At 42.6% G+C, this 23,458-nt stretch overlaps 1 protein-coding gene across 1 annotated transcript in view; it reads right to left on the reverse strand.

Annotated features, from left to right (window-relative positions):
• Positions 1-5,106: 5,106 nt before the first annotated feature.
• DLGAP1 (DLG associated protein 1) overlaps positions 5,107-23,458 on the reverse strand; it is a 771,821-nt gene continuing 753,469 nt past the window's right edge. The window contains 4 exon segments of the mRNA XM_047697015.1: positions 5,107-6,471; positions 9,323-9,354; positions 9,357-9,474; positions 14,655-14,746. Coding sequence (XP_047552971.1) covers positions 6,262-6,471; positions 9,323-9,354; positions 9,357-9,474; positions 14,655-14,746 — 452 coding nt within the window. The 3' untranslated portion in view covers positions 5,107-6,261.

Below are 23,458 nucleotides of genomic sequence, written 5' to 3' on the forward strand. Positions count from 1 at the left end.
GAGGAGAAGGGAGGCTCTTGATCAATGTGTTACATTAAATCAAGCTGGAAAGGAATCTAAGAGTAAATTATATAAACTATCTCCTGCTTGCCTTTGTTTAAGTGCTGCCTTTGAGGTCTGCTTTTTCTCATACTTGGGAATTACAGACAGACATTGTATTGGCCAAGGTTGCAAAGTACATTACGGGTTATTCTAGAAAGGAAACAATGGTGACAAAGCTGGTATTTTTAAAAAGACAATTTATGGGGGTGTCTTGCTGGCTCAGTTGGACTCTTGATCACGGGGTGGTAAGTTTAAGCCCAACCTTGGGTGTAGAGATTACTTTAAAAAAATTAATTTACAGAAGTAAATAAACATTTCAATAGTAAGAGTTATTTCCTAGGACCAAAAATCCTTTCAAATGGGCCATCTTTTAAAGTTAGTAAAATGTTTTTATTTTACCCTGGAGAGATGTTTCCTCCAATACACCTTATGGGGCCATCCATATAGTATTATTTAAGTCCCCAGATGTTTCTCTTCATTTTTCATAATAGATATTGCTGGCAGGCATTGGACTTGAAAGCCCTAGGAAGAAGGAAGGGCTCAGCAACTGATGAGAGAAGGGCAGCTATGCAGGAGTATTTTCTATTTGCAGAGCATTGACCCCCCAGAAGCAGTGAAAACACTAGGACTTAAGACTACAGAACCTGTAATTGTTGTTTGTTTGTTTGTTTAAAGATTTTATTTATTTATTTGACAGACAGAGATCACAAGTAGGCAGAGAGAGAAGAGGAAGCAGGCTCCCTGCTGAGCAGACAGCCCGATGCGGGGCTCCATCCCAGGACCCTGGGATCATGACCTGAGCCAAAGGCAGAGGCTTTAAACCACTGAGCCACCCAGGTGTCCCAGAACCTGTAATTGTTGTATATCACCTTCCTTAATGTCAATAAGGAGAATGCATTTTCCTCCTTTGTAGCAGAAAAGAAAACTATGACTATTTGCTTCCCTTTCTCTCTTTCCAAAGTGAAAAGGTGAATTTTTCTACTGGAAATCTCTTTATCTTGATCTCCATAGAAGCTCCCTGTGACAATGATTCATGTATCAAGTAATATGGAAGGAGGAAAAAAGCCTCCAAGTGTGAAGAGGAAGAATGGCAGTCTTCAAATGCCCTGATAAAAACATTTGTGCAATGAATAGTGAGTTGAATCAGCTACATGGCAGAACTTGACTTTTGGTTTTTATCAGAGGGCTTTCCTGCTTTCAGCCATTTTCTACAAACTCAGGCTTGTGCTCATTTACACAGAAACATAATGAAATAATCCACTGGCAGGCTAAATGGAGACCCAGGAATCAGGAATCCTTGGTCCTGGGATTTCACATTCCTGCGATTGTCTGGTGATGCCTCCCTAAGCCAGCAGTAAGCCCAGAGGGAAGCATATGGACCAGGAAGTAGCACACTATTTCCTCTCTCTGCTTTAGGGGAGATAATCAGTGACTTACAGAGGAATTTAAGACCTAGTCTGTAAACTCACAGCAAATGAATTGGGACCCACAGAGGGTTTTCAGACACCATTACCAGTTTCTGTTTGCAAAAGGAGCTGATCGCATCTTGGTTTAGCAGCTGAAAGTCAAACAGCCTAGTAAGCAAACCTCAGGTACCTTTCACACCCTTCAGTATCACTGGCATTTGAGAATGAACACATTCAGACACTATGATTTTAACATGCCATTTATTTAAACAAAAATCAATTTGTATTTTCAAGGGGTGGCTTTCAAAGATATTAAAAATTTTTTTCATGTTTAGAGCAAACAATTTTGTTCAATTTCTATAAAAAACAAATTTACACGGGAAGTTGAAATTTGCTTCATTGAAAGTCAAAGTTTTACATGCAAAAAAGAAACTCATTTTGTTTTGGAATTGGCCAAAATGTTTAAGAAGCCCTGGTGAGATATAAGAATTAATTAGGTAAAGGCAAGAAGTATAATCGCGGGTCACACTATGTGGAATAGTTAGTGCACAAAATCAAGTAATGAGATCTTTGCAGTTTCACAGAGACTGAGCCACTTGAATAATCCTCTTTTGAAACAGTTTCAAGGGGCCCCAGTGTGGCTCAGTCAGTTAAGCGTGTGCCTTCCGCTCAGGTCATGATCCCAGGGTCCTGGGATGGAGACCCACAGCTGGCTCCCTGCTGAGCAGGGCATCTACTTCTCTTCTCCCTAAGCCTGCTGCTCCCCCTCCCTGCTTGTGCTCTCTCACTGTATTCAAATGATTAAATAAGATATTAAAAAAAATGTTTCAAAGGTTCATTGTGCTATTATGTACAAAAACAATAAAAAGTGGCTTATCTGCTTAATTTCCACGTTTTTTGCATATACATGGGTGGGTTTGCCCAAGAGCTTGGTGGGGAAAAACCACTGTGGACACAGGTTTCAGAGTTTGGCATTTTCAAAGATGTGTAAGTCCACTTCATAAAACATTCTAATTTACCTGTTTGGGGGTAAATCTGTATTTTTGTGTATAAAGTAAGGTTTATGAATATGATCGCGACGAAAACCAGAGGAAATAGACAGTGCCAAATAATTATCAATTTTAAATGTGGGAAGAAGGACAGAGACCCCACTGAAGAGGAAGCTGAACAAAGGCTTAGATTTTGGACCCAAATGTGTCACTTGATCATTGTATCCCACTGGGCAAGTCACTAAGCCTCAGTGAGGATAGTTTTTTATTACTTTGGGGATGAAATAAAAACCACGAAGCGTTATTCTGATCTTCCAAGGGTAGAAGCTGTGTAGGAAACAAAATGAATGAAACGTTTGAGAAGAGATACAAGTGGGTAAAATACACACAAATCTACACGTGTTTGAGAGGCTAATAATTTCTTTCATGAAATATACAGCTCCTGACCTGAACCTTTCAGATGCATGTGATCCTCCCAGTAAAAGGCCTTTTGGTTTTCAGTGTTTTGATCCCTTACATAGGATAAAAGGTCTACCCACCTGTTCAACAGCGGCTAGTGTATGTGTTGTCACAATGAAAGTTAGAATGATAGTGTTTCTTAATTACTTAATTATTCCCTCCAAAGACAATTTTATTTTGGGAGAAGCAGGGCTTTGTAGTGAAAACACACAGACCTGAAAGCTGTGCATTATTATTTTATTAATTTCTTCTTTTTACATTATGGGAAACATTCACCTATTTACAATTTTTTTTTTGTCCACACACAATCTAGGTAAATAAGCCTATGAAATTCCACTTCATAAGGCCATAAAAATGTTCCCCACCCCTCCATCTGAAGGCTTTCAAATGAATCTTTTTTTCCAAACCAAAATAATTTTTAAAAATTACATCGGGAATTCAGATATGCTAGTGATTTACATTCCAGTTATTTAAAATATGCATCTAGACATGTTTTAAAAAAGAAATGGTAAATTCACAAGGATAAGGCTTAAATTAAAGTGGTAATGCACAGTAAAACATTAAGGAAACATCTATAAATAACAGAAATATATTACAAATAAATTAGTTCTATTTACCATTTCAAATATTAAAAATCTTTAATCCATTTCTTCATCTCTCTTTACAAAAAGGTTATGTGAATTGTATGGAAACATCTGCAAAAAATATAATAAATACTTAATTTCTTTGAATGTTTTTTGATGTGGGAGACAAACTTCTTTTGTAATTCCCCCCTCCCCAAGAAAATGCCCAAACAGCTTTATACCAAAGTTAAACAAAATAAGTAATTTTTCAGGGTACATACATTTTCCATTATGAACTAAAAAACATTTCTACAAATACATCAAAAAGAACAATGTAACAAAGGTTATGCTCATGGATGTCAGCTTAAGGGGGCAAGTGGTTAACAAGCAGCTTTATGTGGGGTCATGTTTTAAGATCCATAATTAGCTTTTTATAAAGTGTTTGTACAATTTGTGTTTTTAAGGAAGGCAAAGGTCATGATGCCTGTAGGCAGTCAGCTAAAAGATTTAAAATTCTTACCAAAAATAGCTTATGAATATACAAATACCATTCACATAGACAAGATAAATAGGCCTTCTCTTGTCTCTCTTTAAAATATCCTGGGCTAAACCAGTTTCCAAAGAAAATACTGCAGGATGATCTTGAATCATATTAGAAATCTATTTCCTAATCCCAATCTCATCTCTATTTCAGGGCATGGAGCTGTAGTTGGGAACATGGGTCTTCTAGTGGAGATCGCTTCCTTCAGTTAGTCTATGAGTTCCAAGTCATTTTCAAGATTGAATGTGATTATAGGCTACCCAAGGTGGCAGTTGGCCTTACTTGATGCAAACTTTGTGTGACCTTCCATTGCTGCTACAAAGCAAAGAAAAGGTATACTCTTTTTAACACAAATGGACATTTGAAGTTCAAAATCTCGGTAAGCTCCCATTGTGCAAAGCACTCAAGGTGCTTTGTTCACTCTAGTTAAAAGTTGGTTGGTTGGTTTTTAAATAAGTTAGTAGCCCTTTTCTTGTAAACCACAGCAGTAAACATTTGTGCCCTGTTTATAAAGATAGCTCAAAGCATCAATGGCTCTGAGAGGTAGCGAATTCCCTAATGGTTTTAGAATATGTCCGTGAAAATAGTTGTTGCCAGAACCCATCACCTCTCTTAATTTCATAAATAAAATTAAATTAGCACCTGGCTACGAGAGTGTATTTTTTAAAAGAGCTCTGGTGCAAGCTTATTCAATGTGTATTTTTCATCCGTCACTTTTCAATGGTAATTCCTAATGCTTTGGGGGTGGGAGCTGGACATAAGATGCCAGTGATTCTTTAAGATCACCACCTCCTAAATGTTTAAACTGCTACGAGTTAGGGCATTTAAAGATAACTTCAGCTAGATGCAAAGTGCACACTGCCTATCCGTCCTGACTAAAAGCGTAAATCCACATTCTCTGCCAAAAGCCTGGGTTTCTTTCAATGCTTCTGGATCATGACTTTTCCCCCACTTCCTGTTGGTTGCTGAACCTTCCAAATCAAATTTCTTCTCTCACTACCTGGGACCTCAAGATGAGGGGCAGCTCTTTGGAATGAGGCTGCGGATCTGCTCGGGTAGAAAATTGATTTTATCGGTTTGACGTAGGACACGATCCTTATGCTGGGGTGGGATAGGGCTCTATGTAGTAATGAGAGAAGACCAAAGGAGAAAATATGTCTGCATTACAAACTACTGGGTTACAACAGATGGATGTGTAGCATTCAAAGGGATGATGGGAAAATCCAAACTTCTCTCTGAAAACACCCTAGCTGCCATTTCCAGCACTTCTTAAGCGGATGTGTACTTAAATACGTGTAATTAGGTAGGCCCCCCCAGGATGGACACTAACAAAATAAGAGGACCGACACTTTCCCCTTTAAAGACCCCCACCACAACAACAATATAATACACACAGTACAATAAAAGTTGATAAAACATTTCAGGTCTAAATTTTCTTAATAATAGGACAAAAAAAAATCCCCCTTATGTAGTATATCTGAAACTATCAGTGCTTCCTTGCCTTTCTTCATGTTATTGCCTTTCAGAATAGATTAATTTCCCTGAAAGATCGAATTTACAATCTTCTGCTGATTGAAACATTTGAAGCAGTGATTGATGGAATAACAGTGAGGCAGTTTTGTGCAGCTGTGATTGAAGCAGGTATCGCCAGCACCTGCAGATTTCGCTTCTCCCTTCCCCACTACGTATCCAGGTCCCCCACCCCCGGCCCAACTTGGTCCCCTCTTGGCTTGTCACTCATCGATTCCGGTGAGATAGCGTGATTTCTGAGGTTGGAAATAAAGTGCTCCATCTGCTTTACAAAATAATAACCGTTAGGGAAATAAAGGGAATCGAGCCCTAGTATCTTTCAACGTGGAAGACGGTTAAGTCCCAAAGGATCACCCTGTGATACTGGATTTCTGAAATACCCTATGATTTTATATTGCTGAACTCTAGGGACAGACCTAGCTCGGAGGAACTGAGGATGGTGGGCGACCTAAAGGGGCCATTTCTACACAGGTGGGTTCGGTTCTGCCAAGAAGGAAAGGGCCGGCTCTCCGGATGAGGCAGGGTGACGCGTCGGTACGGGTGGCGAAGCTCGGTGGAGAACATGGCAAACGGTCCGGGCGGCGGGGGCTACTGGGGGACGGCTCCTGCAAGACCGACAACTACAAACCGCGACAGTGGAAGTCACTGAGCTCCGGACGGACGGGCTCGGAGGGCGGGCAGGGGGGCGGAGGGAGGACAGAGCGCGGAGGCGGCGCGGCGAGGCCGGGCGCTCAGAGCCGGGTCTGCGCCTCGGGATGTAGATCTCGATGCTCTCGGCGCTCTTCGGTGGCCGAGTTCTGGCGGACGGACGCGGCGCGCTTGGCGGCCATCAGGCGCTTGCGGGCCTCCTGGCGCTGCGAGCTCTCCAGCGAGCGCTCCCGGATCAGCGGCGCGGGGCCCTTCGCCGGCTTCTTTGGCACTGGAGGAGGGGCCCTTCTCTCCTGATCAAAGCAGAAGGTTCAGGACATTACACAGCTTCTCAGGACAAGCTTGGGAAAAACTGGGATAGGTCAGTAGTTAGAACACGCACACTTTTTTCCTTTTTTTTTTTTTTTTTTTTAACCTAGGGGTGGTTAGCTCTGATATGCACACTGTGAATATATAATATATGCATATATATATTTTTTTCCTTTATTATTCTGGCTTGGGTATTCAAAAGTTTCAGGGGGAAAAAATATACCGGTAAGCTTAAGGCCAAGGGTAAGGCTGAATTGCAGAACTAGTCTTTCCAAGGGAAGGATGTGGGTATTTAAAATGCCCCCTTCTGAAAGGCTGCGGCTCCCAGCACATTAAGTGTTGTTCTCTCTGGAGGCTCCAGACTCTTCCGGGTGCCAGAGATGGGTTGGGGAGCAGCGGCTGCCTCCAGGAACTCTGCGTCCCCACTAAAGAGGTGAGGCAACGGGTGAAATCTCAAAGCTCGGTTCAGAGTTTGAAAACATCCCCGCCCTCTCCCGGGGCCCACCCAACCTAGATTGGCCAAATGAAGAAGAGATGATAAAGCTGTGTTCTTTAGCTTTGTCGATGTCAAAGTGAGTTATTATACCCGTTTGCATATCACACACAAACATACAGCGATATTCTTTCCGGGGTCACCCTGGAGTGAGGACACTGATACAGTTCCTATACTGGGAGCGGGAGTGGGCGGATGGGGGCGGGGTGGGGCGGCTGGAATCAGTTCCAGGATAGCTTCTAAAACATCCCGCTGGGATGTCACTCCTTAGGGGCCTCAGGATGTCTGTGGTGGCCCAGAAGGCAATTCCAGTCACAGGGACAGACACTGTGTGGTGAAAATTTAACACAGGACTGAAAGAAGTTCCCCCTCAGCATCAGCAAACTATGAAATGTTCGGAAATTTTTAAATGCCACTGCACAGACAAAAGCCACTCAACACTTTGTTCCCTGGCGGGGGGGTGAGGGGGGGCATAGTGGGAAAGAAGCAAACTTAAACCACGAAGGAATTTTTAAGGCTGGTGATCTTTCAGGCCCGGAAAAGATCCGTGTGAATCTGTTGTTTTCATTTTAGTGAATACCTTCAATTCTCATGACACAACTGTGAAGGTTATCTTAAAAATAGGGATTCGTGATTCTCCAAGGGGCACTCTTTGTCTCTTAACACACACTCATTGATTCAAATCCTCCTCGCTTGCCTGGGTGAAGTGACTGAATAAATTTATTACATTAGAATTGCCCACATGCTGTTTAAAGTGGAGTCTGGTGGAGAGAAAAGGAAAGTACAGAGTGCAAACGATATTTGGGCCAACTCTGATTGTGCTTGTTCGTTTCTTCCCCTCAAGTTCGTGGGGTGCCGAAAAGCTCTGGTCATAGACAAAGTGTATAAAAATTTAGAAATCCAGTTCACTAATGACTCACTGTGTAAACGTCAACAGGGTACATATGTCAATTCTTAGCATCACAATTTTTGGACATTTTAATCTTCATTGTTGGGTAACTTGTATTTTTGAAGAGTGAGAATATTGGAAACTTTTTAGTCATATCTCCTTTACTTGTACTTAAAAAAAAAAAAACAATAATATTTGAAAAAAAATCAATGAATGAGAAGTTAGACAGATCAACTCTAGAAACTAATTACCAGTATGTTATGTACATCTGTAGTGTTTTCTTATATAAAAACAATTTAAAAGCTTATTTAGTAGACAGTTTTAAACACAGATTAAAGAAAACTAGATTGAGTGCAGATGTCTGGCTTCCCAAGTGAGAGGCCACACATATATCAATGGTACTTTCATGCTTAACACTAAAAACTCCCAGGTTGTTGGTGATAGTATTGGAGATGAGGGACAATGACAATAACCCTCCTGTCAATTAGGCATGGCCCTGGGGACTGAATTTCTCCTGGGAGTCTACTGACCCTATGAACTCAGATAATATGATGGAGAGCAGCAGAATGGATTGGATTGCTGTTAGCTCTCTGAGAGGTAAGGAGATCTGAAAAGGGCAGGGCCGCCAGCACTTCATGGGAATAGCCAAGTCTAATTTTTAGAAGCTGAATCTCTCAGAACTGTTTGACCTCAGGCCCTAGGAAAGCAAAGGGTTAAAAAAGTCAAGCATGACAGGAGGCCTAGGGAGGTGGATATTGGATACCTGTGTGAGCCTGGTGGAGCCACCATAATCGAATGTGAAAATTGCAGTTATTTGTTAAAGTAAAGAATTTGATCTTTATTTCTAGACTGTTGAATGAGAAAACCCAGTGAGCAATATTCCCCAAGGCAAATCAACCCAAAGTAAAAGTCTTAAAAAAAAAAAAAAAAAAACCCCAACATTTATGATTACTGTGAAGCTTTATGGAGTATATTTTTAAATTTGAACAACAGTGGTTTCTTTATTACTATATTTATGAAATGATTATCAAAGTCGGTTAGTTTTTCAGGGCTTCCTATTTTTCTCCAAAACACATCCTAGGGGTGTAAGGAAGTTGAACTCTTGCTCTATATAATCATGCACTGAAGATGTCATTTATTTTAGTTTAAAAAGCAAAATGGAGGCAGTTCCTTCCAGTGACTAAAATGATTTAACTTAAAGTTTAATTAACAAAAAAGCCACATTCCCATTTCCAATTCACAAAGACAGGTTTTTCTTTAAAAATATGCCTGAAACATATTACAGATAATATCCCAAATGATTACTATGTAAACATTGTCATTACAATGAGATTAATATGATATCAGCTCCATTTCACATTGTAAACAGCAGGACTGAATGCAGAAGCCTATTTAGACTGTCCAGTGTTTGTGCAGGTTTTTAATGAACCATACAAAATCTACATTGTTCTACCTTCTTGTCAAGAGGATCCATCTGTTTCCATTATTGGCCTTTAACTGATGAAGTTCATCAAATTTCATACTAATATTTTCTATGGACAACTGCAGCATGTCCCAGAACCCGGCCAAATCCTGTGAGGTGGGCCTCGGATGAGCATTGGGATTCTGTACGAGAGAAAGAAAAACATTCACACTTTAGAGAAAGTCTGTGACAACAAGTGCAGGACCAAAGGGCTATTTTAAAATATTTTAAATAATGTAAGGGGGATGAGTTCCTTTCGGCTTTCAAATAGGAGATAAGAGTAAGGCTACAAATGGCAATCTTATCTATCTACCTATCTATCATCTATCTATAAAGATTTATTAAGGAATAATTGACAACAGTAAGGTAATTTAAAGTGTACGACATGATGATTGGATATTTACACACACTGGGAAGGACTATCCATAGAATTAATAATCACATCCATCACATCACATATTTATCTTTTTGTGTGTGTGCAAGAGCATTTAAAGTTCCACTCTCAGCAAATTTCAGTTCTACAATACAGTGTTATCAGCTATAGTCATCATCTTGCCCATTAAATCCTCAGACCTTATTCATCTTGTAACTGAAAATCTATCTTTTTGCCAATCTCTCCCTTTCCCCTCCACCTCCAAACCCCTGGCAACCACTTTTCTATTCTCTCTTTCAATGAATTTGATGCTTTTTTTTTTTAAAGATTCCATTTCAAATGGTAATTTTATACACTCATCTGTCTGAGTCAGTGATTCTCAAATGTCAAGGTTGTAAAACTCTTCTTTTGTAATACATCTATTAATGTGGTATGGGGAGAGAGTCCAAACTTTTCAAAAAACTATGACAAGATTCATTTAAACCATATCTAGCGGCGCCTGGGTGGCTCAGTGGGTTAAGTCTCTGTCTTCAGCTCAGGTCATGATCTCAGGGTCCTGGGATAAAGCCCCACATCGGGCTCTCTGCTCAGCGGGGAAGGTGCTTCCCCTTCTCTCTTTGCCTGCCTCTCTGTCTACTTGTGATCTCTCTCTCTGTCAAATAAATAAATAAAATCTTTAAGGAAATATATCTAAATGAAGATACTGTCCCTGGGGAAAAAAATACAATATATTATTATTAGAATTGGAATTGACTCCATGCCATCCCACTTATTCAGAGAACAGATAAAGAATCTAAAATAAGATTTGTTTTAACAATTGTGTTGAGTAAAACAATAAGGTAAACAAATGATGAGTAATAAAATAATTGGATTTTTAAAGTACTATGTTTTTAGCAATTGCAATGTTGCTAGTATAAGAAGTCATTTTATCATACAAGTACTTTGGCAAAATCATTGTAAATGAATTCGTTTTAAATCAACCATATCATAAAATAGCAAATGTGAGGGGCGCCTGGGTGGCTCAGTGGGTTAAGCTGCTGCCTTCGGCTCAGGTCATGATCTCAGAGTCCTGGGATTGAGCCCCGCATTGGGCTCTCTGCTCAGCAGGGAGCCTGCTTCCTCCTCTCTCTCTGCCTGCCTCTCTGCCTGCTTGTGACCTCTCTGTCAAATAAATAAATAAAATTTTTAAAAAAAAAATAGCAAATGTGAGAACACATATCTATACATACAACATAGATGTCTGTAATGACCCATTTTCTAGATAATATTAAACATTCTTCAGTGTTTAAGGATTGACTTTTTTTTCCCCTATCTATATACCCCTGACAAGTACTACAAAGTATGGCTCATACTTAATTTATATGATTACATATAATAATTTATATGTATGATTACATACATATAATAATTTTTATATATGATTATATACATAATTTTTATGATGTAAAACAGACAAAACATATAAGAGAGTGAAGGGGTCATGCTCATTGTTAATCACTACCACCAATGGTAGCCAAAGGTATTCATCGTTAGGTGGGTGGGAGCCTCCAGATGTCAGAGGCTTCCATCTGGGTCAGTTTTGGTTTCCTGTGGGTATTCAAGGCAATCTGATATACTATGAAACCCTATGCCATATAATAACCTAAGGCCATTCTGTACTTTAAAAAAACCAACTTTCAGAAAATACAAAGTCAGTGCTCATCAAAGTTAATAGGTTGGAAAGAACTTTTTAGCCCTTGATGGACTAACATTATTGGTCTGGTTTCAAAATGAATACAAGTAAAAACGTATTTATAAACTTACACTTCTCAAACTACCCATAGTTCTGGATTGATTGGAAGATGTAATTTCTGAAGTTTTTAAGTATTTGGTTTTAACTCTAGTCTACTGACTTGTGAATTCAACTAAAGAATTTCTCTTGGGGGGGTGCCTGGGTGGCTCAGTGGGTTAAAGCCTCCCCCTTCGGCTCAGGTCATGGTCCCAGGGTCCTGGGATGGAGCCCCACATCGGGCTCCCTGCTCAGCAGGGAGCCTGCTTCCCTCTCTCTCTCTCTGCCTGCCTCTCTGCCTACTTGTGATCTCTGTCTGTCAAATAAATAAATAAAATCTTTAAAAAAAAATTTCTCTGGGGTATTTTCATTCAGTAAGTTAACTCAACATCTAGGTTCAGAAAAGATGGAAAATAGCTTTAACAAAGTACATCGCAAATGGAGGTTTTTTTTTTTTTAAGATTTTATTTATTTGACAGAGAGATCACAAGGAGGCAGAAAGGCAGGCAGAGAGAGAGAGAGAGAGAGGAAGAAGCATGCTCCCTGCTGAGCAGAGAGCCCGATGCGGGGCTCAATCCCAGGACCCCGGGATCATGACCCCGAGCCAAAGGCAGAGGCTTTAACCCACTGAGCCACCCAGGCGCCCCCGCAAATGGAGTTTTATGGTCTTCTTTTTCTCACCAGTAACTAAGAACTAAATTGTTCACATTTTGGAGTTTACTGAAGTGTTTTAGGTTACAGGCCCTACTGGCAAAATTGTTTTAGTGCAACAATGCATGAAATGTTCGGTAGGCCCAAAGAGTTTGTTTAATTTTGTATGATGGGCAATTTGTTCCCTCTTCACCAAGAATATCTTTGCCCCTGTTTCATCAAGGGGAAAGATGGGGAAGCAGAGAGAAAGAGAATCTGTGGGTCATGTGACATTCCATGCACAAGGAGTTGCAGCTCTTGCCTTAGTCTGAACCAGACCTGTAGGTCAGAGGTGGTGGAGGTTGCGGAAGGATGAGGGGGGCTGGGTTCCTTAGTTTAGTTTTGTTGGGATAAAGTAATGCTCATCCATTTACTCTGTGCCTGAGAGTCTAGTCTGGGGTAATATGCAGGTGTTTTCAGGTGTTCTTTTCCGCAGGATAAGAACGCAAGGAAGGAGAGCTGGGTCTGTTTGTGGCCAATGTTAGCTGGGCTTTTGTGCAGCTTTACAGAGTTAAGCAAGGCCACCATCTGGCTACCATGCTTCTTGCTGCAGAGGAGCTGGAGCTGACTGATGAACCCCATGTCCCTCTAGGAGGGTGAGGAGTAGAACTCAGATCTTGGGAATCTTGGGGGTCGAGGGGAAATCAAATGGGACAGAGGTCAAACAGACTGGAATTTGAATCTTGGCTCTGCCTCTTACCCCGTGACCCTGGCCAAATTATTTATTGATTTATTTATTATTTTTTATTCCTGGCCAAGTTATTTAGCTTTTCCACCTCAGTCTTGCTCAGCTGTAAATCTGTCATCAAAATAACGTCACTATCTGCTCCATAGGGTCTCTCTGAGGTTTTAACCAGATCAAAATAACTAAAAGCCCCTCAGCATGGCGACCAGCACATGATTGGCTTTCCTTCTTCCCTTCTGGGGCGGGTCTTGAAGCAGCCTTTAGTGGCCCTCTGCCGGAAGTACGGTTCTACTTCCTACCTCTATCGTGCTACCCGTGTTTACAACTAACTCCCTCTACTTGCTAAGGCATGTGAACCCATCAGGGACTGGGAAATGTCAAAAGCTGGCTTTAACAGTGTTAACCTTTCCTAGAAATCTGCAAAGTTTTCAAAACGTCTTCTCTGTGATTTCATCTTCAAAATCTTCACAGTGTTTGTATTCTACTTCATAACACACCTGTTTATTGTACAACTCTGTTACAAAGTGTGCTGTGTTTGCCCTAGAGGGGCTTCCCTGTATCCTTTAGCCAGTTTGAGAAAAATAGCTTTATCTGTACTTTGTACATTTGAGGAGCCAACGATCATGTTAATTAAGATCTGTGACACATTAGCAAGTTTATAAATTAGCAGGAATTCTGTTCGTGGCACATGGTGAAGCTCAATAAAATATTTGTTGAATTCACTTATCAATGCATTTACTAACCTATATTGTCTCATAATCCAGATTATAATTTCTGAGAAGGTGGAGGAAGGGCCAGGTAATTTTGGCTGAGGGAGGGGAAAACAAACTACAGATGTGGGTGGTGAGTGTGAGGAGAAGGGAAAGGATCATCCCAAAGGGAGGTTTCGGAAAGAGAAGACTGGTGAAGAGGGACAGAGAACACCAACTTTTGCATGCTTTCCGTTTTCTCTTGATTGAACCCTATCTTGGTAAATCCCATTCAGCCTATATTTGTCCTTGTTAACAAGAAGATGTGGTTAAGACCCTAAAATCAGAGTCAATTAGATTGCAAATAATCATGCTTTTACTCTGTATAAGATAAACAAGTTGCTTTTCATGTTCTTTACTTTAGAGCAAGCTTGACCAACAATTGACCAATAAAAGCTATTCCTGTGGAACGACACTTGCAGACATAGTAGGCAGTTTTTTTTAAAAAGGCGTATGGATGTGAGGAAGCTCTCGTCCTTGTACTTTGCAGCCAATTTAAAAAATGTTGTTGATGCTAGTGGTGTTTTCCTCTCTTCGTTTTGCTTATTTGGTTTTGGTATGTCCAAGAAGGATGAATGATTCATCCGTCTCGAGGAGATCAAATCTACACTTTGGCCTGCCGTCCACCTCTTGGCCTTGAATGAAACCCCTGATGATGAAATAGTTACCGACGGCTATTTCAGAAGGAAAATCATTATCCAGAATGGTTCTTATTTTTGAAATATCAGCTGTTCCGTATTTTGGTAAGAATAATGAAATCAGGGCTGTCATGCGAAAGCCAGGAAAATGGAAAAATTTCTGTTACGAAAACCAAAACAAAACAGGAAATGGAGTTTCAACTTGATTGGATTTTTCTCCTAAGATTATTTAAGTATAAAATAAACAGTTCTAATTTTAAGAAAAGCAGGAAATAAGATTCATCAGAAAACTCTATTGCAGGTAAGAGAGTCCAGTGGGGCTTCACTTGGTTCAAAATCAGTTTTACTTTAGTTGTACCAGTCTTGACAACACATTCTCCTCCTGACTAGGAAGTGGTAGTGATGGGGAATGTTACCTACCAGGTTTTCTTCACACAGTTCTCTGAACTGGTAGAATTTCTGGGCCATGAGAAGTTGGGCACTGCCCACTGCGGTTCGGATTTTCCCTAGAACTGAAAAAAGCAAACATACAAGAAGTTTACACATTATGTCTCATGGTTGAGATTTAGTCTGGTAAAGCAAAGAGGAAGTTATGCTGCAATAATTAGGGAAAACAGCACCCATACAGCACGTGAACACACACACACACACACACACACACACACACACACACACACACTCTGCCCAGTTGCCACTGTTACTCTGCTAGTCTATGGAACAACAGACTCCTATAGTAAAGTATAAAATCGGCTTGGGAAAAAAACAAAAAAACAACAACAACAACAACAAAAACCACACATGCTCATCCCACGTATTTCTTAGGAATAACGGAGTTTTCCATCACAGCGCTGGAGGTTACAAGAGAAGAGGCAAATAGGGTTTCCCTTCCTCCCCCTTTTACAGCAAGGATGAATTTCAAGAGTTTATCAATATAGTTATGGATTTATTTGTGTCAGCCATCATGGTCTGCTAGCTCGCTTTTCCAATGCAAACCCAAACCCAAGAAAAGCATTCCTGACCTGGGGAGGGGGGGATCTCTTGGCACACTCACCATATCCTATCCATAGCTTTCAGTATTTTTCCGGAGCCCAGCCACCGGGACTGTCAGGAAAGTGCCTTGGCCAGTTGAAGGATTTTCTAAGGAATGAACATTTTCAGCCTGTTGCCTAGGGAACGCCAGCACCGTTCCAGCTTTTCCACTCCACAGACCAATTTTATTGTTAATATAGGTTTAATTCCCTATGCACTGTGCTGAAAATCTCCTTTGCAAGCTACTTCTTGTCTTTCGTGCAGACTAAGTAAGGCGAGAACCTTTCAACCGAGGGGCGTGCTGAGACGGGCGGAATGGCTCTGCATGGAGCTGTCCCGAGTCTGCATTGTCCCAAGGCCCTCCCTCCACCCGGTGGGGACCAGAGCTCTGCTGCCCGGCTGGAGCGCTGCCACCAGGCAGTTCTCAACACGCCCTCCCCGTCGTGAAGGAAGGGGAGAAGGCACCCTGCTCCCCCCTTCCCGGGCCCCGCACAGAAAACCAGACCGGGAGACTCCTCCGCTGGGCCCTTGCCCTGCCTGGAAATCTGCCCGGGGATGTGACCTAAGGGATCCAAGGGGCGTTTGCTCCGCGGTTGTTCGGTTGTGAATTGACAGAGCCTGACACCCAGGGTGGAATGAGGTCTCCCTTTCTCGACCTCAGTCCCCACAAAGTCTGAGAAGGAAACAAAAGAAAAGGAAACTTCATGTTATCGCAGGGTTTTCTAGTAGTTTCTCCTCTGTTTAAAACTGCTAGGCTCAAAAACAAAAACAAAAACAAAAATCCAAAAGCCCCAAATCCAAAATACTGCCAGCCTAGATAAGGGTTTATGAAGCACATTACACGTCGGAATGACTCAGATATTTCGACATCCCCCCCCCATGGAAGTCAGGGCATTCATGTGTTCTCTGTCACCCGTCACATATGCTCCCCCCACCCCCTCCGCAGAAACTGCATCCTTGGTGATAGCTGGGGGTTCCCCTGACAGCCATAGGGCAGCAATTCCTCAGGTTAATGGTTTATTCTTTCCAGGCTGCTTTTAACCTCTTTTGGGGTGGTTATCTTTTAACCATCTTAACCAATGCATCTGTGGTGTGAGGCCCTTCTTCCTTTTGCACACCCCTGAATTAGAAAGGAAAGAGCATGTGGAGACACAGGGCATCCTCGCAGCTAAGGGTTCAGGCCCCGAGCCATGGAGAGTTCTGGCTCCCACACTTCCCAGCCCCTGCCCTGTACCGGTCACTTAATCTCTGCTCTCTCATCTGTGAAGTGGGGCTAACAGTACCTATTCATAGGACTGTCAGGAAAGTTGAAAGCAGTAATAGTGGGGAATGCTTAGGACAGTGTCTGATATATAGCAAATGACCAATAAATGTTTGTTATGACCTAGGGCGTGGACACTATTCTGTCTCTCTGGGTGTCCCACCTCTGTGCCCCACACTTGCTCTGCCTAGAAGAGAAGAGAAAAAAACCAAAGTCTGGATTATTCAAAGGTAACCCGACATGGTTGGTTGCCCGGGACAGGTATATGCTTCAGATGACCTGTCCCAGATCTGAGACAGTTCTGAGCTGGCATTTCCTAAGTGACCATATGGCTTTAGGCAAATTTTAAGGTCTCTGGAAACATCTCTGAATATGTTGCTGATGGATTGGATGGTGACACCAGCAAATCTCAGATTGAATCCTGGGAGCTGAGAGCCAGTACTGAGGGGTCTCCAATTTGCTGGCTGGGAAATTTGCATGACTCCTGGAAACTCCCACAGAAACTCAAGCTATTCTGATATTCCTCAAAACTGTGAGTGAATGGTTTTCAATTACACCCAAATACTCAAGCTCTATGATAGACTACCATAGCAACAGCTGCTGAGTAAGACAGTGTTTCTCAAATGAGAAGAAAGCACTGCTCCAAACAATCCTTCAGGTAACACTCAACCGTGTAGGTAGGGGTTAACTCGGATAGATGTCTTCTTGAAAGTAGAACAAGGGTGGGGCGCCTGGGTGGCTCAGTGGGTTAAGCCGCTGCCTTCAGCTCAGGTCATGATCTCAGGGTCCTGGGATCGAGCCCCGCATCGGGCTCTCTGCTCAGCAGAGAGTCTGCTTCCTCCTCTCTCTCTCTGCGGGCCTCTCTGCCTGCTTGTGATCCTCTCTCTGTCAAATAAAGAAATAAAAATCTTTAAAAAATTAAAAAAAAAAAAAGAAAGTAGAACAAGGGATATCTGTCTCATTCAGGATGGTCTGGTGAGAGCTATAGATTTGGAGCAAAAATAACTGGGGTGGACTCATGGCCCTTCTGTTTTCCAGGTTTTTGCCATCATGTTCCTTGAGTGGAAATTCCCTACTGGCTCGTGTGTGTTTCCAGTATCTGAGAGAAGGGAGATGCTGATGTGGGCCTTCAGTGAAACCACCCAACAGGAGGGCTTGGGGCAAGCAGACAGTAATTCTTACTTCTTTGTCCTCCACACTTTTGTTTCTAGAGAACTAAAAACTCACTTTGTTTTTAAAAAAAGATTTAGTTATTTATTTGAGAGAGAGAGAGAGAGAGAGAGTGTGTGTGTGTGTGTGTGTGTGTGTGTGTGTATAGGGGCAGAGGGAGAGGGAAGGAGAGAATCTCAAGCAGACTCCCCCTGAGTGTAGAGCCCAATTCAGGGCTTGAGTCATGGTCTCACAACTGTGAGACCAAGAATCGCCCCCTAAAAACTCACTTTAATCTTTTTTTAAACATTTTATTTATTTATTTGACAGAGAGAGATCACAAGTAGGTAGAGAGGCAGGCAGACAGAGAGGGGGAAGCAGGCTTCTGCTGAGCAGAGGCTTAACCCACTGAGCTAACCAGGTGTCCCACTCACTTTAATTTTAAGAAGAAAGCTCAAATGGGGGGTACCTGAGTGGCTCAGTTGGTTAAGCATCTGCCTTCAGCCCAGGTCATGATCTCAGGATCCTGGGACTGAGCTTCCCGTTGGCCTCCCTGCTCAACTAGGAGTCTGCTTCTCTCTCTCTCTCTCTCTCCACCCCAAATGTGCTCTTTCTCTCAAATAAATAAATAAAATCTTTAAAAAAAAAGAAAGAAAGAAAGAGAAAAAAGCTCTAATGGAGTTCTCTTTTCTCATTAGACATACACTTGGTGTATGAGATCACTCCCTTCCCTGAAGGTAAATTTCATATTTGTTATGTATAGAACATTTCATATTTGTTATGAGAAAGAAAAAAGCTAATGAAGACAATGTGCTCCTGGGATTACATTTAGCTGGTTTCCTTCACGCTCAGGTCCATGTACCTTTTCCAGATTGTTAGCTCAAATGCAGCCTGCAGTTGGTACCATCCATCTCCCCTCATTCATTTCGTCTTCTGGAATCATGCTTCTCTGCTGTATTTCCTCAGACATGCCATTTAACCAAGACTATACCATTTATTCATGTAATATTTATTCATATTATAGGCCTTGTTCTGCTGGGCCACTTTTTTTATGTCGGTAAGGCTGGTCTCCCTAGGTGTCTTATAAAACCCCTGATGGCTCATTTTTAAGATTCCTTTCACCCTATCCTTTCCTCCCCTGTTGTTAGTCTGTTCCTCAGTGGAAGTACAAAATGACAACCCAAAACACTGGTGAACTAAATTCCTTCCATTTCAGAGGTAGACACCTCCATACTAACTCCCCCACTTACACTTCTAGAAACTTCTCATCCTGCAGTTGATGGCTATGGGGGATCAGAATAGAGAGCACAGGCCTGGGTTAGTTCACCACATAAAGCCAAGAAGATCTTTTGGAAGGTCATCACTGGTTTTTGAGAAGATCTGTCTATTCATATTATAGCCTTGTATTTTGCATGCACATTAAATCAGATCCCATCAGAACCCTGTGAGGCAGGGAAGATATCATCATTCTATGTGAGAAAATCTGGGCTTAAACTAAGAAGTACCTTTCCTGGGGCCTGAGGGTGCCTAGGGCCCTGTCTTCTCCCTCCCCATCCAGTTGTGCTCTTTTCTCTCAACACATTGAAAACTGGGTCTGAATCTACTTACATGAAGCCATCTGAGGGTGGTTTCTTTCCTTGATCAACACTCTCTAGACAGTGTCACTAGACAGAAGGGGGGCAGCTGTAGCAAGCTGATGGAAGAATGGGGACGTTCAGCACACACCCTCTCTGTCCCACATCCAGATGGAAGAACAAAGCCCATGTACATGAAGTAATCATTGCACACAGAAATTTCCAGAGTAAAAAGAACGTAGGAACCAAGGATCCCTTGAAAGAGATGCTAGTGGTGTAAGGTTTAAGTCTGGGTTTTGATTTTAAAGATTATACATCAAAATATAGCAGAGAAAGACTATTTTGGAGTGTGAGATGGGTGCCTCAGGAAAACTCTGATTTTAAATCTGGCCACATGCAGATAAAACCCCAGACATTGAGAGAAGAGCACACCTCCTCCCTCCCACTGAACCCCCCGTGGGTGATGACTTTTATTTGGGGAACAAGGAGGTGGTATATATGGCACAGGGGTGAAGGGAATGGCAATTTCTTTTAATCCTGTAAGTAGGTCCACGGCAAAGCTCAACTGTGCTATGGAAGCAGCAAAAAACAAAGACAGTTTCCTTTGCGGGTAGACCTGACTTTCTGCGGCGCCCACATCAGCAATCTCATATCTGTGAGCATAGCTCTTCTCTTCCTTTCTCCTCCACCCATGGGGGTTGCTGTTGACGGCTCCTCACCGTGTCCTTCCCTGCTCACAAGACTTTCAGGATCTAGTACTTCCCAGCCAAGAAGTGTTCTCCCAGTGGATTCAGATGAGAACTGGCCATAAAATCAGATACAACTCCAACAGGATGTTGGAGAAGAATCCAGCTGGGTTTATCAGGACTCACACGTGAGACCGCATATGGATTTAAGCTGCTTCAAGGTCACAAGCATCACCACTATCTGGACAGTTGGATATATGTTTAGGGAAAAATGATTTTGCTATTTGTTTCTGTTTCTGTCCTAGCAGGTTGGCTCAGTTATAAACATGAGAGAACTTTCATTTGGAAAAAAGGAGTCCTTACGTGTCATTACCATATGCATCCTTTAATATTCCAAGAAGAATTAAGTCCCTAGAACTGAAAAGACAGAAGCAGTGGTTTTTCTGACTGTTTCTGATTCTTGTCTTTCAGGGCCAACCTCACAGTCATCAGGCCCCCACATTAGGCATCAGAAACAGAGAAGGATAGACACATTTCCTATGCCCTCAATGGCATGTCCCTGAAACCTGAATACTAAAACCAGTACAAGGTGTGAAGCTGGCTGTGAGTGGGGAGGCTTCCCACCTCACGTCCAGTGGACACAGTGGGCAGGACGCTCCCCAAGCCCGGTCACCTACACTGGAATTCACCTAGCATACTCCTTTTCCAGTCTAACTCTTCCTGTCTGAGTAGTGCGCAAGTCAGGGAGGCCACTTATCAGAGGCTGATCTTGGGAGAGCTTATGGCACTCTGAGACTCTGTTTTCTTTATTTGTCAAATAATCATAATACTATCATCATAGAATTGTCATTATGTTAATGAAATAATATACCAAAGTTGTTAGAATGTAGCAGAAATTGTAACCTCTCTATTCTACTGACATTCGTTAGTTCCTGGGCATCTACCTGGGAAATTAAAAGGTGGCTTTGGCTGAAGTAGGGTATTATTTCTTCTGCTAATTCTTCATAATCCAGCCTCTCTCTCAGTAGTGTGGACTGAATTGAATGTCCTTTTTTTTTTTTTTTTCTGTGCTTTCACTCAGGCAGATTTAGGTGTCATAATTTCTTTGGTCTGTGTGTCTAAAGCATCCGTCACAATTATTCAGGGGCCCAGACTTCTGGCATGGTCTGGCATAGTTCCCCACCTGCAAGAGTTAGAACAATGGCAACTGGTTGCTGGGTGATGAAGGTTCATGGAGGAGACAGAACTCTAACCACTGCTAGACACTTACACTACCCAGCCAGAGCCTTGTGTGGAAAGCAAGCTCACTGTAGAAAGAAGGGCCAGAACCTTCCTCATGGGAAGCAGCTGCCCTGCAAACAAGGTCCATCTTCAGGTGCAGAGCATGCTGGGTAAATCCTGCTAGTGTGGAGAGCTAGATGCCCACCTTGTGCTCCAAACAGTGTCTAGTCATGTGCTTCAGTGCCATTCTGAACCCATAATCTTTAAACTCAGCCGATTTGCCATTGCTGTTCATTAGTCCTGTGAGGCCATCTTTGTTACCGCCCTCTCTGAGCCTCCCTTTTGGACTCTTACTCACTTGTAACTCACTTCCTCACTTCCTCATCTTCAGCAATAACCTTGCCTCCTATGAGATGAAGAAAGCAGAATCAGGCAGGAATATTCTCAATGTTCTGCCTCTCCTGCTCTTCTTCTAGTCCTGTAAGCCTCTGAAGAGTGTGGGGGTCTCCCATGATGGGCAAGCAGCAGACCCTCCTGGTTACCTGGATAATAGCATAGATGCCAGGTGCCAGGAGAGAACTGTTTACGTTCATTCCTAATGTCACCGCTCCACCACCCATACCTTCCCCCACCCTGAAGACTTTTCTACGGTCACTCCTCCCATCTACCTGTGTCGTTGGCCTGATTCCCTTCTAGGGCTCTCTAAGTCTGTCTCTGTAGTCTCTGCTTCTCTGTGATCTAACACTACTGGGGATGCCTGTGAGCACCCTCCCATCTCTCCCATTCGGAGGGAGGGAGAGATATCCTCCCCACTCTCAAGGTCCCCTCCACCTAATATAAAATGCCTCTTCTTCCTTGTCCTGGGCTGTACTGTGTCCTCCCAAATTCAAATATTGAAGTCCTGGGGTGCCTGGGTGGCTCAGTGGGTTAAGTCTCTGCCTTCAACTCAGGTCATGCTCTCAGGGTCCTAGGATGGAGCCCTGCATCGGTCTCTCCTCAGCAGGGGGCCTGCTCCCCCTCCCCCCTATTTGTGATCTCTCTCTGTGTGTCAAAATAAATGAATAAAATCTTAAAAAAAAAAACGTTGAAGTCCTAACCCCCAATACCTTAGAAGCTGACTGTATTTGGAGACAGGGCCTTTGATTTGGTAATTAAGTTAAAAAGAGGTCATTAGTGAGGGTCCTAATGCAATATAACTTGTGTCCTTATAAGAAGAGATCAGAGCACAGACACACAGAGGGAAGACCTGTCACCAGCCAAGGGCGGAAGCCTCAGAAGAAACCAGCACCTTGATTTCAGACTTCTAGCCTCCCAAAATGAAAACACTTGTTTCTGTAGTTCAGGCCAGCAGTGTATGGTACTTTGTTACAGCAGCCCTGGTGGAGTCCTACCTTCCTGCGAATGCTCTTGAAAGGATGGAAAGCCTCTTCTGCTTCCCCAGCCACCATTTGTCTCCCCACCCTCTGCCGCCTGGCTCTCCTTCCCCTCTTTCCTCTGCTGGATAGCTCTGCATTTGGCACCAACTCACCCCCCCTCCCCCAGTCTCTGGCTTTGACCCTGCATTCCTTGTTCCTTAGGGCTCTCTCATTCACCTCATAAATGCTGAACACAAAATTCAGTCCGGAGCCCACTTCCCTTCTTCTGCTCGAATGAACTCATCGTTCTCCGGTTTCAGCTATTTTGGAAATTTGTTGATGTTTCCCAAATTTATAACTCCAGCATATATCAATCCCTCAAGCTTCAGTGTTGCAAAGCTAAACAGCCACCTGACACCTCTTGTCTCTCCAAATTGTATTTCCCTTAGGATTCCCTAGTTGATTACCATTATGGCGACAAGGCTTCATCACCCCATCCGCAGTATGACTGTTCTCCCTCCCTCGCCAATCCTTGCGAATCTCTGAGGGGAACTGGAGGGTCTTTTTATCTCATATAATTCCCATGATTAAGACTCTTCCTTGGCTGTCTATCATCCATGGGGTAAGCAGGAAACTCTCTTCAATGGCTTTACATCTGCCACCTCCCTCAGTGTTCTGGGTTTCCAATTGCCCAAATCTAAAAACTGTCTCTCTTCTCAGTGCCTGTGCTCTGGCTAAACACCAAGCTGGGAGATGGCTCCTGTCTAGGTCCCTCCACTAGCCCACCTCCCTCGTCAGGTGCACCTCCTCCAGAAATCCCTATCTCCTTTCCCCTCTCCCTCCCTATTGCTCCTCAAATTCCTTATGCATAAAGCTGTCTCTGCCCTTTCCACATTCTTTCCAGTGTGATCCGTTGTGATCTATTTACACGTCTGACTTTCTAACCAGA

Source organism: Lutra lutra, chromosome 12 (genome assembly GCF_902655055.1).
Source record: "Lutra lutra chromosome 12, mLutLut1.2, whole genome shotgun sequence".
Lineage (NCBI taxonomy): Eukaryota > Metazoa > Chordata > Mammalia > Carnivora > Mustelidae > Lutra > Lutra lutra.